General features: G+C 41.9%; 1 protein-coding gene across 2 annotated transcripts in view; it reads left to right on the plus strand.

Annotated features, from left to right (window-relative positions):
• The window catches only part of SLC12A1 (solute carrier family 12 member 1), a 62287-nt gene that overhangs the window by 20035 nt on the left and 23812 nt on the right, over window positions 1-18440 (plus strand). For both annotated transcript variants that reach the window (XM_077827960.1, XM_077827961.1), the window contains exons 8-16: window positions 17-141; window positions 6330-6414; window positions 8928-9079; window positions 9745-9852; window positions 10400-10523; window positions 12104-12205; window positions 14473-14628; window positions 17785-17884; window positions 17977-18088. In XM_077827960.1, the coding sequence (XP_077684086.1) occupies window positions 17-141; window positions 6330-6414; window positions 8928-9079; window positions 9745-9852; window positions 10400-10523; window positions 12104-12205; window positions 14473-14628; window positions 17785-17884; window positions 17977-18088 (1064 nt within the window). The remainder of the gene's footprint in view (window positions 1-16; window positions 142-6329; window positions 6415-8927; window positions 9080-9744; window positions 9853-10399; window positions 10524-12103; window positions 12206-14472; window positions 14629-17784; window positions 17885-17976; window positions 18089-18440) is intronic.

Genomic DNA, 18440 nt, shown 5'->3' on the forward strand with positions numbered 1-18440 from the left:
TCATTTGTATTTCCAGCCTCAATATTTGCAGAAAATTTTGGACCAGTTTTCAGAGGTGAAGGATTTTTCTCGGTCTTTGCCATTTTTTTCCCAGCAGCTACTGGCATTCTTGCAGGGGCCAATATCTCAGGAGATCTGGAGGTATGGATTTTATTTACTTCATTATACTGGTTAGGCTATGGAAGGGCAAGGATGAACAAGATACAAAATTATTAATCAACACTATATTCAGTTTCAACACACAAATAATTCCATGAGACAAAATTTTCATTTTTAAATGTGTTTTATTATCTAAGCACATCAGTTCCCGTTTTCCTTCTAATCTAATACAGCTATGTATACAAAATTCCTTCATTTAAATTAGGTGTTTCAATAACCCAAAATAACATAACATTTACAGATCCATTTTGGAAGTTAGCTGTATAATTCCATCACAATTGGATTGCTAATTCCCCTTATATCATACTGAAAAGTATACCATAAAACTCAAGTTTACACCCAGAAAAACAAGGAAATGGAAAGCTCATGTGAGAAAAAAAAAAAAGAACTTTTTGGTAGAATCAATAGGAGACCAGACCCTTGAGTGTTTCCACTTTACCCTTGCAACCAATATAAATTATTTTAGGTCACTAATCTTTCAGTGATTTTTCCAATATTTAAGCAAACTGGTAAATTAAGGATTTTGTTTTAGCTTTAATTATGAGTGCCATCTAGTTTTTATGGCTTTATATTAGCTATTTACTGATACCTAATATTATAGCTGACTGAATCGTACTTACAAAATACAAAAAATCGGGGCTTTTCTGGCTTTGTGAAGCACCTGATGAAACAGTCACAATACTTGTGAAGCTATTCAGTACTCAGTAATATTCAAAGAATATCACAAACAAACCAACGGCTGTCTGTGGAGTATTTATGAAGCATCGGTTGTTTGGATTTAGAATTTGAGTTATAAAAATGGTGCCTCAAATATTCCAGTGGGTGGGACACCCATAAATTAAATATTAAATAAAGTTCTTGAGCCTTATCATGCAGTCTGGTTTTGCGGCTGTATGACTGTTAAAGTGCTTAACTCCAGTCAAATTGATTTGATACTCAAGTATTTGCAAAACATCCACAAACTGCTCCAGTTCGAATTAAGGGCCAGTTGTGTCACCCTTACCCACACTGAGCAGCGTCATAGACCCATCGTCTTTAAGGCCTGAACAAATCATCAAGATCATTTTGTCTGTCCTCCGGCACACTGAAGGCCACAGAAGCTCACCTGCCCACTCCTCCAATAGTCCCAGACCCTCTGACTGAATTACTGATGTCCTCAAATCTTGAGCTATTTACTCGAGTTTAAACCAATAAATGACCTGTGCCCCATGCTTCAGAGGAAGGCGAACCTCCCCTCTGCCCCCAGGGTCTCTGTTTCAAAAGCTTGGGTTGCCTTTGTTTTACTGGGGCTGCTTTTGAAGCCAGGTGCTACTCAATAGGAGTAAGCATGATAGCATCCAGTCAATAGCATTTGTGATGGATTTTTTGACTGGGAGCATTCTGTTGAGTCTGAACCAGCCCCTTCTCATTCCATCTGGGAGAATCCCCATTATTTCATCAAACCTAGTGTCTACAAGGAAAGCAGCTGCTTTGATTTAGGCCTTTGCCTGGCAGGCCACTGATGTGCAGGAATTACACATAACTCAGTAGAGCTTCCACAGCAGCATCTCTTCCTTCCCAGACAATGTGGAGTTCTCTCCACAGATCTCGGGAACCACTCAGGAACTAGGACAGGGTGGGAAGTGAGTGGATTGGTGGGACACATAACATTCCCACTCCACATCAGCCCTACAGAGCTGTATTATCCTGACTGCATGGACATTTCCATAGCCCCCATCCACACTGGGAATCCCCCACTGCCCATGCTCAGATGCATCAAGAGTGATCTAATGAAATTAATCAGCCTAAAGAGAAACCTGAAACACAACATAAGCTGTAGCTTAAAATTTAGAAGTAGACAAACTAAACTGCCTCTAAAGTTTGTAGCAAACCATTATAAGGTCGTGTCTCTGAAACAGGCAGTCATTCATTCATTCATGAAGGGCCTGATCCAAAATTCACTGACATCCATGAGAGTCTTTGCTTTGACTTAGAATCATAGAATATCAGGGTTGGAAGGGACCTCAGGAGGTCATCTAGTCCAACCCCCTGCTCAAAGCAGGACCAATGCCCAACTGAATCATCCCAGCCAGGGCTTTGTCAAGCCTGATCTTAAAAACCTCAAAGGAAGGAGATTCCACCACCTCCCTAGGTAACGCATTCCAGTGCTTCACCACTCTCCTAGTGAAAAAGTTTTTCCTATTATTCAACCTAAACCTCCCCCACTACAACTTGAGACCATTACTCCTCGTTCTGTCATCTGCTACCACTGAGAACAGTCTAGATCCATCCTCTTTGGAACCCCCATTCAGGTAATTGAAAGCAGCTATCAAATCCCCCCTCATTCATCTCTTTCGCAGACTAAACAATCCCAGTTCCCTCAGCCTCTCCTCTTAAGTCATGTGTTCCAGTCCCCTAATCGTTTTTGTTGCCCTCCGCTGGATACTTTCCAATTTTTCCACATCCTTCTTGTAGTGTGGGGCCCAAAACTGGACACAGTACTCCAGATGAGGCCTCACCAATGTCGAAAAGAGGGGAACGATCACGTCCCTCGATCTGCTGGCAATGCCCCTACTTATGCCATTGGCTTTTTTGGCAACAAGGGCACACTGTTGACTCATATCTAGCTTCTTGTCCACTGTAACCCCTAGGTCCTTTTCTGCAGAACTGTTGCCTAGCCACTCAGTCCCTAGTCTGTAGCGGTGCATGGGATTCTTCCGTCCTAAGTGCAGGACTCTGCACTTGTCCTTGTTGAACCTCATCAGATTTCTTTTGGCCCAATCCTCCAATTTGTCTAGGTCCCTCTCTATCCTATCCCTACCCTCCAGAATATCTACCTCTCCTCCCAGTTTAGTGTCATCTGCAAACTTGCTGAGGGTGCAATCCACGCCATCCTCCAGATCATTAATGAAGATATTGAACAAAACTGGCCCGAGGACCGACCCTTGGGGCACTCCGCTTGATACCGGCTGCCAACTAGACATGGAGCCATTGATCACTACCCGTTGAGCCAGACAATCTAGCCAGCTTTCTATCCACCTTATAGTCCATTCATCCAGCCCATTCCTCTTTAACTTGCTGGCAAGAATACTGTGGGACACCATGTCAAAAGCTTTGTTAAAGTCAAGGAATAACACATCCACTACTTTCCCCTCATCCACAGAGCCAGTTATCTCGTCATAGAAGGCAATTAGATTAGTCAGGCATGACTTGCCCTTGGTGAATCCATGCTGACTGTTCCTGATCACTTTCCTCTCCTCTAAGTGCTTCAGAATTGATTCCTTGAGGACCTGCTCCATGATTTTTCCAGGCACTGAGGTGAGGCTGACTGGCCTGTAGTTCCCCAGATCCTCCTTCTTCCCTTTTTTGAAGATGGGCACTACATTAGCCTTTTTCCAGTCGTCCGGGACCTCCCCCGATCGCTATGAGTTTTCAAAGATAATGGCCAATGGTTCTGCAATCACATCCGCCAACTCCTTTAGCACTCTCGGATGCAATGCATCCGGCCCCATGGACTTGTGCTCGTCCAGCTTTTCTAAATAATGCTGTGCTGCCCAGTGCAGTAGTCTGGGAGCTGACCTTGTTTGTGAAGACAGAGGCAAAAAAAGCAGTGAGTACATTAGCTTTTTCCACATCCTCTGTCACTAGGTTGCCTCCCTCATTCAGTAAGGGGCCCACACTTTCCTTGACTTTCTTCTTGTTGCTAACATACCTGAAGAAACCCTTCTTGTTACTCTTAACATCTCTTGCTAGCTGCAACCCCAAGTGTGATTTGGCCTTCCTGATTTCACTCCTGCATGCCTGAGCAATATTTTTATACTCCTCCCTGGTCATTTGTCCAATCTTCCACTTCTTGTAAGCTTCTTTTTTGTGTTTAAGATCAGCAAGGAGTTCACTGTTAAGCCAAGCTGGTCTCCTCCCATATTTACTATTCTTTCTACACATCGGGATGGTTTGTCCCTGTAACCTCAATAAGGATTCTTTAAAATACAGCCAGCTCTCCTGGACTCCTTTCCTCCTCATGTTATTCTCCCAGGGGATCCTGCCCATCAGTTCCATGAGGGAGTCAAAGTCTGCTTTTCTGAAGTCCAGGGTCCGTATTCTGCTGCTTTCCTTTCTTCCTTGTGTCAGGATCCTGAACTCGACCATCTCATGGTCACTGCCTCCCAGGTTCCCATCCACTTTTGCTTCCCCTACTAATTCTTTCCAGTTTGTGAGCAGCAGGTCAAGAAGAGCTCTGCCCCTAGTTGGTTCCTCCAGCACTTGCACCAGGAAATTGTCCCCTACACTTTCCAAAAACTTCCTGGATTGTCTGTGCACCGCTGTATTGCTCTTCCAGCAGATATCAGGGTGACTGAAGACTCCCATGAGAACCAGGGCCTGCGATCTAGTAATTTCTGTGAGTTGCCGGAAGAAAGCCTCGTCCACCTCATCCCCCTGGTCCGGTGGTCTATAGCAGACTCCCACCACGACATCACCCTTGTTGCTCACACTTCTAAACTTAATCCAGAGACTCTCAGGTTTTTCTGCAGTTTCATACCGGAGCTCTGAGCAGTCATACTGCTCTCTTACATACAATGCAACTCCCCCACCTTTTCAGCCCTGCCTGTCCTTCCTGAACAGTTTATATCCATCCATGACAGTACTCCAGTCATGTGAGTTATCTCACCAAGTCTCTGTTATTCCAGTCACATCATAATTCCTTGACTGTGTCAGGACTTCCAGTTCTCCCTACTTGTTTCCCAGGCTTCTTGCATTTGTGTATAGGCACTTGAGAACTCGCTGATCGTCCCTCTTTCTCAGTATGAGGCAGGAGCCCTCCCCTTTTGTGCTCTCCTGCTCGTGCTTCCTCCCAGTATCCCACTTCCCCCAGGGCTTTGGTATCCTTCCACCGGTGAACCTAGTTTAAAGCCCTCCTCACTAGGTTAGCCAGCCTGCTTGCGACGATGCTTTTCCCTCTCTTCGTTAGGTGGAGCCTGTCTCTTCCAGACTTCAAGGCCTTTTGCTCAGACCCTGAACGGGTGATGACATATTGAGTAAATGTCCTTCTAGTTAGTGTTTTAAGATTGCAGCATAAGAGCCCACCTATACAATCGCTACTTGTCACATGAACACTGGGATGGCATATGTTAAAAGCCGTAATGACTGAAGGTTAAAGATTCATATGCAACTGAAGTGATTTGTTTGGGGATTTTTAGCCCAGTGAAACTTTACTACATTAATACTTGTTTGATAATGTTAAGAGTTAACATAATTAAGTCATTCATCCACATTACACACAATGATTTGCTAAATTTCATTGAGAAAAACAAATCTGTTTAATAAAGATCCAAAAAATTTCTGAAAAACGTAAAAATATACCTTTCGTGCTCCTTTAAGTAAAAAAATAAAATAAAATTATCACTAAACCAAATTAAAACGAAAATTAACAAAAAATAGCTTTCTAGGCTGAACAAGTATACACCAAGTTATTGCCTGCAAGAATTTTTAAGGAATTAAAATCTCCTAAAAATCATAATTAATAATGGAATGTCTTAGAGCCCTTTATCCACAGAAGCATGAACAGTGCTGATATAGTTTTCAGTTACAGTTTATAGAAGAAATGCTGACCCAACACACTTGCCTCTCCCAGCAATAACACATAGCTGACTTTTCCTGAATAATCTAATGTAAAAGTAAAAGCAACCTGAAAGGTAGGAGCTCACTTCGGACATAACTGGGGATTATGAGTTTCCAACAGTAATAGTAGTGTCCTTTCTTTCAAAATGACTATTTCCCCTAATCTTACTGGCTAATTGAATTGTACAATGGTTTGGGTGAGTGCTTAAAGCAGGAGACTAAGGGCCACTGTTATGTTAGTGCAAAGGGGACTTAAAGTTCCCCTAAATGTACAGCTAGGGAGTCTCACAGTGTGGCACTGCCCTAAATGGAGTTCTGCAGTGCCTCCTTTGCAGCATTCAGGGGAGGGGGATGGTGCCACAGAAGTATCTGACTCCATCCCCATGCTGGAGAGTGAGTTCCTTGTACAGATCTAATGGGTAACAATTTCTCCCTCCCTAAAATATTTTATTTTAAAATATCACAAAGTGGCAGCACCAAAACTTGCTAACTTGTAAATAATCACAGTACACACTCTTAATTTACAAATACATAAAGGACTCACATCAATTTTTGCAATTACAATTTTTAAGGATCCACAAGCTGCTATACCCAAAGGAACAATGTTGGCCATTCTGATTACATCTGTTGCCTATCTAGGAGTTGCAATATGTGTAGGTAAGTAGTGAACATCTGTTTTGTGTCACAATTAATATAGTTAAGTAGTTTTAGAGCTTTATACGCATCCTCAACCTCATCATTACTTTTGATCTGGAGGATTTGCTATGTAGTAAGACAGCTCTTTCGGCTTTATAGTATTTAAAAAACAAAACAAACCATTCAGCAAAAACAAAAATCTCTATGTGGCATCTGGGTAGAATTTGAGCATATGTGTGCTTACATATGGGTAGAGAGATTCTTTACACATTATAAAGAAACTCCACAATGCCAAATGATTTAGCAACAAAGACTATCCATGTACAGTACTTAAGAACAAACTAGTTTGGTAGTAAAGGGTAGGAGAATTACCACAAATCAAACTGCTCATGATTTTGCTCCTCTTTCACATGAAAGTTCTCCAAGTGGCCTCCAGCTGCTCTCCTGCTGACATTACTGCACACACAAGTGTCAGAGTTACATGCAAACTCTGAGTCTTCACATTTCAAGACAGGATAAATCAATTAATTCCCTAAAGAAGAAATGTTAGGCCACAAGGTGCCCCATGGCACTGGAGTTTGGAAATGACAGTTCAACAAAACAAACACAGGATAGAACACAGGCTTGCACTGCAGGCATCATCTGTGTAAGACAAACATTCAATTAAATTCTCATTACAAAGGGTGCAATAAATCTTTGATCAAGAAATAAAGGTTTCTTTCCACTTTAACAATGCTGCAAGAAACAATTAGTAAGTGGCACTCTTCCCCTCTGAATATGTGCCCTAGCATGTACTAGGGCTCTGTGGGAAACTTCCTTTCAAAGGAGAGAGAAAAGTAAAGGCTTCCAACTTTTTGGGTGTTGGTACTTTATGCAAAAGTAGATGTGCTGTTGCCCTAGCCATATTCAAACTCTGGTAACTGCATTCTGTATACCTGCATTCCCCCTGCAATTTCAGTTTCAGAATTCAGAAAGTGAAGTCTGCTTTAAAGCTGTGTAATGTGGCTCTGTTCTGTTAAGCAGTTGCTGCACTTCAACACCAGAGGGGGCTACATTTCAGAGGTGGATGTGGTCATTTCTGTTCAGTCTGTAGATCGGTTTGCTACATATGTAATGGTATTTTGCGATCCTTAAACCATTTTTGTTTGGGTATGTTTGAAAAAACTGTATAAACTTACACATTAGTAGCTAAAGCTGTTGAGATCAGAGCTCCATAAGTTCACTTCGGGCATTGCTACACTTGCCGATGTAGAGCGCTTTGAGTTAAACCAGCCTTCATAGAGCGCAGTAGGGAAAGCGCTGCAGTCTGTCCACACTGACAGCTTCAAGCGCACTGGCGTGGCCACATTTGCAGGACTTGCAGCGGCATTCGGAGCGGTGATTTATGGGCAGCTATCCCAGCATGCAAGTGGCTGCAACGTGCTTTTCAAATGGGGGTGGGGTGGGTTGGAGTGTGACTAGAAGTGTGTTGTGTATATGTGTGGGGAGAGAGAGTGGGTTTTTGGGGTACTGAGAGCATGTCATGATGCTGTCTTGTAAGTTCAGACAGCAGCAGACCCTCCTCGGCCTCCCCCCCGCCTCTCTCTCTCTCACACACAGCATTCCACACTAATGGCTTGCTTTGTCTAGGAGCAGATAAGCAGCTGGCTGACAGAAACGGAACTTTCAAAGGGCATTTCCGCAATCCTGCAGCCGATTACAAACAATGATAAGAGTGGCCACTTGACTTAAGGGGATTATGGGATGTTTCTAGAGGCTGATCAGAGCATAGTAAAGCAACACCTCGTTCACAGTGGCACCGTGGTGCTCCAGCAAGGGCGCAGCAAATGTTATTCCACTCGCCGGGGTGGAGTACCAGCAGCGCTGTAGCCGTGGAGTCAGAGCACTCTACGTGCCTTGCCAGTGTGTATGGGTAATGAGCTAGTGCGCCCGGGCTCCTTTATTGCGCTGTAACTCGCAAGTGTAGCCAAGCCCGAATGTGTTTCTTCCTTCTTCTGGGGTTACAAACAAAAAGAGAGTGAACATAAATATCATTAGTAACAAAAAGACTTTGGATCAAATTCTCAGCCCAGGTAAATCAGTACAACTCTATTGACTTAAATGGAGCTACAATGATTTACAGCAGCTGAGGATCTGAACCTATGAAGCCAGTGGGAATCTTGGTTAGACAAGAAATGTATGCTCAGACCCTAAACTGTTTGGCAACATGATTGTTTTTGAATACTGGTAGTTTTAGAAGGGGCCATAGATGGAACATTTACTTCACTACATCAATTCCGAGTTAATTCAGATAATTTTCTGCTGATCTCCAAAGTACCTAGTGTTCCACTCCCATGAGTAAGGCAGTCCCCCTCTCCTCCACTGGCCCAAGTTCACAATCCAGAGAAGTGAACTTACCCTACTGAAAAGCAATACTCTGTGGGATAGAAGCAGCCATTTGTACATAGTCCATGCAGCTAAGCTCCAAAGTATGGGGGGCACATTCTTCTGTTGTCAAAAGAAAGGGAAATAATCACATGCTGTTGTTTCCCCAGCTGCGTGTGTTGTACGTGATGCTACTGGGAACACCAATGACACAGTTGTATCTGGAATGAACTGTAATGGATCCTCTGCCTGTACCCTTGGCTATGACTTTTCCAGCTGTAAAGCCCAGGAATGTCGTTATGGGCTGATGAACAATTTCCAGGTTTTAAAGTGTTTTATTTATATAATATGCAAAATCATAAATGATACAAGCGCACATACACCATGATACACACACATATATAAACCCACAAACTTTGTTTACTGAGAGTTAAGGCTGCATCAAGACACACGCCCCTAACTCAAAATCTGAAAACCATAGAAATAAGCTACAAAGAGATAAGTCTCCTGCATTGCTTGCCACTTTCACATTGCCTACAACACTCAAGAGCTCTTTCCAACACTCCAGAAGATACTAAAAAGCAGTCCATGCCCCTGCATCATGAAACTGACACTCTAGCAAAAAGTCTTAAGTGACCTTAGCTGCTCTTATATCAAGAAATCAGCATACCTGACTGCCACACTTTCCATACATTTGAGAAGTTATGTTGCCTTAAAGTTGCTGAGGTCATGGTTAAGGTTTTATGCTGATTGTAATGGGAGTTAGGCATCTAAATACCTTTAAAGATTTGGCTCTTAGTCTTTCTGGGCCTCAGTTTCCAAACTGTAAACTGAGAATGTTATTTCCTGACCTCACAGGGGATTTTGCCAATAAATACAGATGAGGTGGTAAGGTACTCTGGTAATTGGGACCATATAAATAGCTATGATGGATCAGTGTATCCTATTCGCAAGCCTGACAGTTCTTTACTTTTGTTGCTTCCAAAGGTTATGAGCATGGTTTCTGGCTTTGGTCCTCTAATCACTGCAGGAATCTTTTCTGCGACCCTCTCGTCAGCTCTAGCCTCACTTGTCAGTGCACCCAAGGTTTTCCAGGTACAATAAAGAGCATTAATTTCCTTCTACACTACTTTGCTCACAAGATATGTAATTAGCTGAACTGTATCTTCTTACCAGCAGTGATATAAAATATTTTAGAAAGGTCTTATTATTTTACTACAGAAAGAGGCATGGCCTACTGATCTGAGCATGGGATTCAGAGGCAAGAGCTGTGGGGTTCCTGCATTTAAATCCCAGCTCTGCTACAGACTTGCTGTGTGATTTAGACAAGTCACTAATTTGTGCCTCAGTTTCCCCCATTTAGCTTCCTCTCATGGGTCTTGTGAGACTTATCTGGTAAGTGTTTGTATCAGAAAGAGCGAGTGTTAAGCATCACTGATTTTATTTAGCTATTGTACTCTAGGGGGTTGATTATCACCTTATTTCAGTGCTTAGATACCATGATGATAAACATCTTTGAAATACCTGAGATAGATACAATTATTTCTTACTAGAGCATGTGTCATTTTGGGTCAGCTTTCCCTAGAATGAAATAACTTTTTCTAATGCAAAAAGTGCTATTAAATTCTGATTTATCTCCCAGGCTCTTTGCAAGGATAACATCTACAAAGCACTCCACTTTTTCGCAAAAGGATATGGGAAGAACAATGAACCACTCCGAGGATATGTTCTTACTTTCATTATTGCTATGGCATTCATTCTGATTGGTTTGTATATATGTTCCAATTGCCTGCTATAATTTAGAAACAAATAACTGAGAATTTAAATTCATTTTCATAAAAATATCTACTATTCAATCCCACTCCATCTTGGCATTTAATTTAATGTGTTTTTAATTCATTTCATTTTGCAAGAAAGTAAAAAGTGCAATGAGTGCAGAATGCATTTTAGATTGCTACAGGTTATTAATGCATCCTGTTCTTAAATCATTAATCAAACACTCAGCATAGATGCTAATTGGTGTGCTCACCAACCAATGGTTGAGCTAGTTCTGGCCACACATTACTCTTGACCCACCTAACTATGGCTCAAGGCCAAAACATTTATTATTTTGGCCATTGACCACCTTCTATCAAATCCTTAAAAAAAACACTCAGGGCAAAAGAATCTTAACTGAATCCATTGATGAAAATGTTTGCTGTACAAGGAATAGGTGAGACATTAACATCCACTCCAGAGATGCTAGTATTAAGTTATAGTGAGAAGCAGAGGTAATACTGAAATTGTAGAATCAGAAAATGTATGGGGCTTGATTTTCCCACTGAAAGCAATGGCAAAAATTTGTTTATCTCAGATGAAGTAGGATCAGGCCCATAATGTGAACAGGAAACATAAGAGAACTATGACAGTTGGTTATTACTGCCATTATGTTGTTTTTTCAAAGGAGCTAAGCACCCACAGCTCCAATTGATTTCAATAGGAGAGATACATGCTCATCACAGTAGGAAATCCAGCACGGACACTTAAGACACTTCTTCATACACTTTCCATTTGGCATTCATTTCAAATCTCTTTTAAGTATTATACAAACCAAACTGATTTGCAAACCTTTCACACAGAAAATTCCCACTGACTTCAACACAAGCTCACAGCACTGGTCCTTGGAGATTCCCGCTATTGCTTTCTAGTACTTATTTGATCATTATTAGCAGCAGTTTTGGATGTCTGGAATTTTTGAAGTTAATTTTTCATAAGACTTCAAATTCAAGTGTGTGACGTGTTGTTTCAGAATGCCTCTTAAAAAGCAAAGAAAATAAATTCACCATCACCCTTTTGCTTTTACGAAGTGCATCATCCGCTCAATTACATTTTAAAAAAACTTAAACCAAAATTAAAGGCCAGATTGTGATGCCTTTCCATTGAATAGTCCCTTACATCACAAGTAGCGTCATTAAAGTCACTTATATCATTTGTAGAGTCAGGTAGTACCCAATCTGAGTAAGGGTTTCACAATCTGGCCCTAAATTAGCCCCCTCTGGAAAGTTACCCAGGTTTTGCAGGTGTAACTTGAACTTCTCCAATATCCAAGTATTAGTGCATTTTGAGGAAACAGCTGTCTAACCCCAAAGCCATCAGAAAGACACGCACATGAAATCTAAGGTTTCAAAGTAGCAGCCATGTTAGTCTGTATCCAAAAAAGAACAGGAGTACTTGTGGCACCTTAGAGACTAACACATTTATCTGAGCATAAGCTTTTGTGGGCCACAGCCCACTTCTTCGGATGCATAGAATGGAACATATGGTAAGAAGATATATATATGTACATACTTATGCTTCTTTCTTGCAGCTGAACTGAACACCATTGCTCCCATCATCTCCAACTTCTTCCTGGCTTCATATGCGCTTATTAACTTCTCCTGTTTTCATGCATCATATGCAAAATCTCCAGGTTAGTTTTAGGGCCCACTATGAACTGATTGTAGGCATCACAGTTTGTGATATCAAAATAGCATAAAAAGGGCAACTTAACATTTAGCTGCTGTCCAGCAGAAGTTCCGGCATCTATAAAATGAGTAAGTTATATGATAGAGACGGGGGGGGGAGGGGCGAGGTCATATCTTTTATTGCACCAATGTCTGTTGCAGAAAGAGAGAAGCGTTCGAGCTCCACAGAGCTCTTCTTTCCCAGACCTGAAGAGAAATAATAAATACAAGATAAAATAAAATGTCTGACAGAAGATATTAGCTCACCCACCTTGTCTCTCTCATATCCTGGGACCAACGTGGCTACAACAACACTGCAAACAAATAAGATATACAATGTGCAGCCTGACCATGCTCCCACTGAAGACTGTGACTTATCTCTTCAAGTTAAGACGAATGGCTCTCTCTCAAACTGTAATTTGGCTCTGGAAATATATAGCTTTATGCTCCCTGCAACTGCACAGTACGGAAGGGAGCAGAACAATGCCACGAGATGCAAAGCTGCCACGAGATGCTTTCCCAGCTACACAGTCACTTCCACCGACCCCTTTGCAAAACTCCATGTGGCCTATCAGCCACTGGGGGAAAGTGGGTAAGCCAGGAATGTGGGGAGGGAAGAAGCCACATCAAGTAGCATGATCTTCTCCCCAATAAATGCAGAAGCTCTGCAGTGCATTTTGTAGTAAGTTATTAATAATAGTAAGACTATTATTGGAAATGGCAGCCCCTATAGTGGGTTACATAGAGCAGCAATAAACCAACAAAACAGTGGCAGCATTGATGGTGGGCCTGCCATAGCTATTAGAAGTGCTGTAGAGAAATTGCAGAGAGTCCCTCCAAGTGGATGACTGGGATCCATGAGGTCTCTGCTTAATGTTTTGGTCTGAGCTCTGACCCCTGACTAGTCTATACCACTGCAAGTCCTGGACAGGGGAGGAGAGAGAAGACGATGAAGGGCCTCTCTCCAGTTCTATGCAACAGGGGAGCATCCAGGTGTATTTGTAGCACCACGGTCAGAGTAATCCTCTTTATTTTCATGAATGAAAGGTTGACAGCCAAAAATAAGGAGAATAATCTGAACGATGCCCCTTTTGACCAACAGTAAAGGCAATTTTCCACTGCTGCAAATCAATTATTAATTTCAAACAGTAGAGACATACACTCTATTTCCAGTGTGAAAGAAGCCACAGTGGCGGCATAAACATATATATCAAGTCCCTTCCCACATGTCTGCATGCTGCCAGTTGTTCAGAGGGCAGAAAAAATAAGCACTTCTGCTAATTATCTACAGAGCTGAACAAATGCAGATCTGCTCTGTGCTGCATAGAGCTCAGTACAAATTACCTCTGTGCTCTTCATGTGTGCATCAGTCATGATTCTGTAACTACTTAACATTTCATATAAAACGATAGCAATTTTTTCTCCTTATTTTCCTTGTTTCCTTTGGCTCCTGTCAATTCACAGTGATAGATGTTCCTAATTGCAAGACTACAGGACAGTAAATTTCTTCACAGTGGTGCCTTCTCATTCCATCATTATTATTGTGATCCATGTTAGGGTACTGGGGACCTCCTTATACCTTCAGTGTTTTTCCCTCGCCAAAGAATCTGTTCTGAAGAACACCTGGTAGAGACCCACAAACCATGGATGTTCACTCTTTGACTCATCATTTTAATTGCTAGCAGGGGAAGTATTCAATATCACAGCTCAAGAGCAGTAGGAATAATACCTTTTTAAAGTCAATTGCAATTTTTTTTTCAGTGATCCCAAATGATTTCTAAGTTTAAAAGGCAGGAGCACTTAAAATATTGGGATATATTCTCCTCTTGGAGCATAATTCCCATTAACATTAATGAGAGTTATATAAATGCATCAAAAAGGAGACAATAACCTATTACCTGCAGTTATGGAAAAATTCATTTTCAGTTCTGAATCTGTAATCTATGATTTGGCAAAAGCATGTAAATGCACTGACTGTTTAAAACCAACTGGACAAAGCCATTGAAGAGGTACTGTAGGGAACAATCCTGCAATAGCCAGGGGGAGAGACTTCAGAGACCCCAGTGGTCTGAATATCCAAGAGGTCTCAACACAGTCTTCATCCTTTTGCATACAAAACTATATCAAATACTTACGAGAGCCCTTTTACAGCACAATCATTTCTATCTGCAGGCAGTGTGAATATACCTTCCACCTTTTCCATCTCTGATTTTTCTGATTCTCATTTAAATAGGCTGGAGACCTGCATTCAAGTATTACAACATGTGGGTGTCACTTTTTGGAGCCATGCTGTGCTGTGGTGTCATGTTTGTCATCAACTGGTGGGCAGCTCTCATCACATATGCCATTGAGCTCTTCCTCTATATTTATGTGACATACAAGAAGCCAGGTGAGACTGGAAAAGTTGTTTATTATTTTTTGTTCATGATATGCAGTTAATTGAGGTCGTTGTAGTCATTCCTAAGGCTACTGCCTAGGCCCTATGGTCATTCCTTTTTCAACATAACTTCTGCCATAAGGAGGACTGGAAGCCCTAGGCACTATGGACAGCACACAATGAATAACAGAGAAATCCCATTCTACAGATTTCTTAAGGCAAAACCTCATTGTATTGTGGATATTACAAGCAGCCCAAGGATAACCCAAGGCCTAGTTCATACACAAAGTTGCACCAGTTTAACTTAAGATATGATTTAAAATCAATTCAGTTAAGCAGATGTACATTCGTGTGTAGATGCTCTGAAATCAATTTGAATCTGGCTTATATACAGGTGTAATCTGAATTGATATAAACTTAGCTTAAACATGTATTAGAGTATTCACAGAGAGGTTTGCATGAGTTTCATTAAACCAATGTAACTTCTGATTCAAGTTAAACCAATGTAACTTTTGTGTGCAGAACAGGCCCAAAAGTAGTAGAGAATTTGGGACACATGGGTATAAAAATGTATAACTAAGAAATCACAAGAATACTACTTTAAAATTTCCAAAACATGGCGCCCTAATAAAGGTCCTTTCCCTATGGCACATTTAATCCAGCCTTCTTGGAAACAGAAAGGAGATACCCTAATCACAAACTCCAGCTCTTAGGAGGTATGAACTCTGTTACCCATTCCTAGATCAAAAGTCTAATCCTTCCTTTCAGGCTACAGCTTTCATCTAGTCCTCTCAGCCAGCCCCATCTTATGCTAGAACCACCTCTGGGGAGAAACTTCTGAGGGAGATTTTTAGGAAACAGCTCCTTTCTACCCCCAAACACACACCTCCTTATCAGGCTTTTGCAACAAGCAGTCTAACTCAGCTGGTCTTAGCAGACTCACCTGTGCAAAGGAACAAAGCTGTTCTTTCAGCTTTTTAATCCAGAAGTGGCTCGTCTACTACACCCCTATTTGGAGTCTTAAATCAGAATGGTCACTAATTTCAGGGTATTTCTTCACAGCAGAGTTAACTAGGCTAATTACCTTAGTGTTGTCCTAACCACCACCACCACCTTCTTGCTGTCACACACAAGACCCTCTCACCAGAGTTTGTGGTGCTTTCAACCTGGGCGTGGGTTACAGTCTAGGTTCCTCTTTCACTCAGGTTGGTTACCCACCCACTTTCCAATGAGGATGTAGGCTATATCACTGGAGTGCTGATAGTCCTCCAATGCCTACAAGGATGAACAAATACCAGGAAAGAATCCTAGACCAGCTCAGCTTACTGCAATACAAAGAACCACAGACTATGCCCCCCAGAAGTCTTAGTGACATGCACAGGAAAAGGCAGAACCAAAGAGAACAAAGTAACTCAGGCAGGGCTTTGCTCTGTGGCTGTTCACACGCAGGCAAGACCAACCAGGTACTCAGACCTGGATTCCAGTCACTGGGGCTAACTCTGCAGTGAAGACACTCTCTCAGACTGAAAAAGCAACAAGCTTCCCAGCTAATACATTTGCACAGAAACTCTCTCTCCCTCCCACCAGGAGAGGAGCACTTCTACTAACTACCCATATGAGATGTTACATTCTTTACTGGCAGCTGAGTGATACTCAGAAAGGTGAGACATTCTTTCCTACCTTGGGGGGGAAAAAATCAAAAAGGCCATATTCAGAATTTTAAAAGTTGCATATAATGCTGGTTCTACACTGGCGTAACTGGTGTTACTTCCCATTTACACAGGCATGACAACAGAATTTAGAAATAATTTATTTCCAGTCTGATTCCTTCAGCCAAACATCAGTAAAAGTGTGAAACAAGGATATCAGCAGCAAAAAGATGTGGCTTTTGGAAAGTAATTACATATAGCTGAATGATCACATTCTGCTAGACCAACAGTCTTGAGTATCTTAGAAAACAGCTGGGAAATAGAGCTAGATTTTTATAGCATACCCATAACTAGGATACCTGACTTAGACCACTTGCAGGACTGTGTAATCCCTGCAGAGTTTGGTTCATGAACTGAGCCCAGGGCATTCAGTCTGCAGGGGTTACAATGAACCAACCCTTAGATTTGACTTGGAAGGTAACATTCCATACCCTCTCCCCCGCCACAAGCCCAGGACTGACCCCCATCTTATTTCAGATATTTTGATGCACTCCTAGTACTTGCTTCTACTTTCTGCTCTTAGAATCACTCTTAGGTAACATTGATGGGCTACCTTGCCAGGAGGCACAATATACACAGCTTCTGCTCTCTCCAAATCTTGGATCCTATGTTTAGGATCTTGGGGCACTACTGTTTCCTTTCTTTTCTTCCACTGGTCTAGGGGTGAACAGATACGTCTTGTCCTCTTGCATCCCTCAAGACCTTATATGAATTAGGAGTTCAGCAGCTGTGCCAAGAAGCCCCAGGAGTTTTGCATGCAGAGCTGCCACTTGGATCCTTACTGAAGCCTAGTCCCAGAATAGAGCGGGATTATTGTCATGCCCAGTGCACACCCGTGAAGGGTGAGGGGATCCAAAGGGTTGGCTGTTAGGAGAAGGGAGAAAGGACAATGGCATGTTATATTGTTATACAAGGGTTCCTTTACCATGGCAGTATTCTTTGTCTCTCAGACACCATGCACTATAAAGAGGTTGCAACAGTATGCGTTCGATAGCAAGGCAAACAAGCTTGTGGTTGACTGGCATGTCTCAGTAAGTGAGGAAGCGTACCTTCAATTTTCTTCTTTAAAAGCATGTGGTTTTTAACTCATTGGAGCTAGTAATGTGCCTTCCTAACAGCTTCATTGCCTCTGCTGAAATATCACATCAAATGCAACTTCTTTATTCAGGGGTGTCCATTTGATACGCGGGAGAAGGGAAGAGAGTTAATGGAACAGAGAGCAAAACATCTCTTAAGCAGAGGAAGAACATTCCCTACGCTTTTCAAACAAAGAATGAGGCAGGATTTATTTGTATGTTTGTATTTGCATCATGCCCCCTCGCCCCCAAACATTTATGTGGCGGAGAGCATGATAGAATACAGTGTGCTATGGCTCATTGAGAAGACGATGCTGACATCTGTTATACCACTTAGAAAAAAACATGGTTTAATATGCAATGTTTTTCTTTGTCATACACAGAGGTAAATTGGGGCTCATCTGCACAGGCTCTTTACTATGTTAATGCACTAGACAGTGCACTGGAATTAACTGCTGTAGAAGATCATGTGAAAAACTTCAGGTAAGGTTTGCAGGGAAATAGTGAATGGCTCACTTTGGAGTTAGATAGATAGATTCCCAGTTAAATGTAACCCTTTTTTTTCCTTCCTCCAGACCTCAGTGCATAGTATTAACAGGAGGACCCATGACAAGACCTGCTCTGTTAGACATCACACATTCATTCACAAAGAACAACGGTCTCTGCATCTGCTGCCAAGTATATACGGTAGGGTCTATGTATGTGAACCTAAAAATTAAAAGCAAAATTCTCCGGTGTGCACTGCAGAGCTCCATTCTCCACTCATTTGGCACACAATGCTCCCACTGATGCTGAGGAGTAGAACATGTCAATGAATTTTGCCATGCGCCTTGACAAAAAGGCTGTCAACTGATTTGGAGCCTGCTCGCTAATGCCTCATTGAGATGTGTCTCAGAGTTCATAGTAGACCAACCAAAAATGAGAGGAGGTTTGGAAAAATTAGAGTTACAAGGAAAGATTTAAAAATTGGATACACTGAGGCTAGAGAAAGTGCGGGGACAAGGAGGCACGATGATTTTGGGAACAGAGCACAGGAGTC

This window comes from Eretmochelys imbricata, chromosome 10 (assembly GCF_965152235.1).
Source record: "Eretmochelys imbricata isolate rEreImb1 chromosome 10, rEreImb1.hap1, whole genome shotgun sequence".
Lineage (NCBI taxonomy): Eukaryota > Metazoa > Chordata > Testudines > Cheloniidae > Eretmochelys > Eretmochelys imbricata.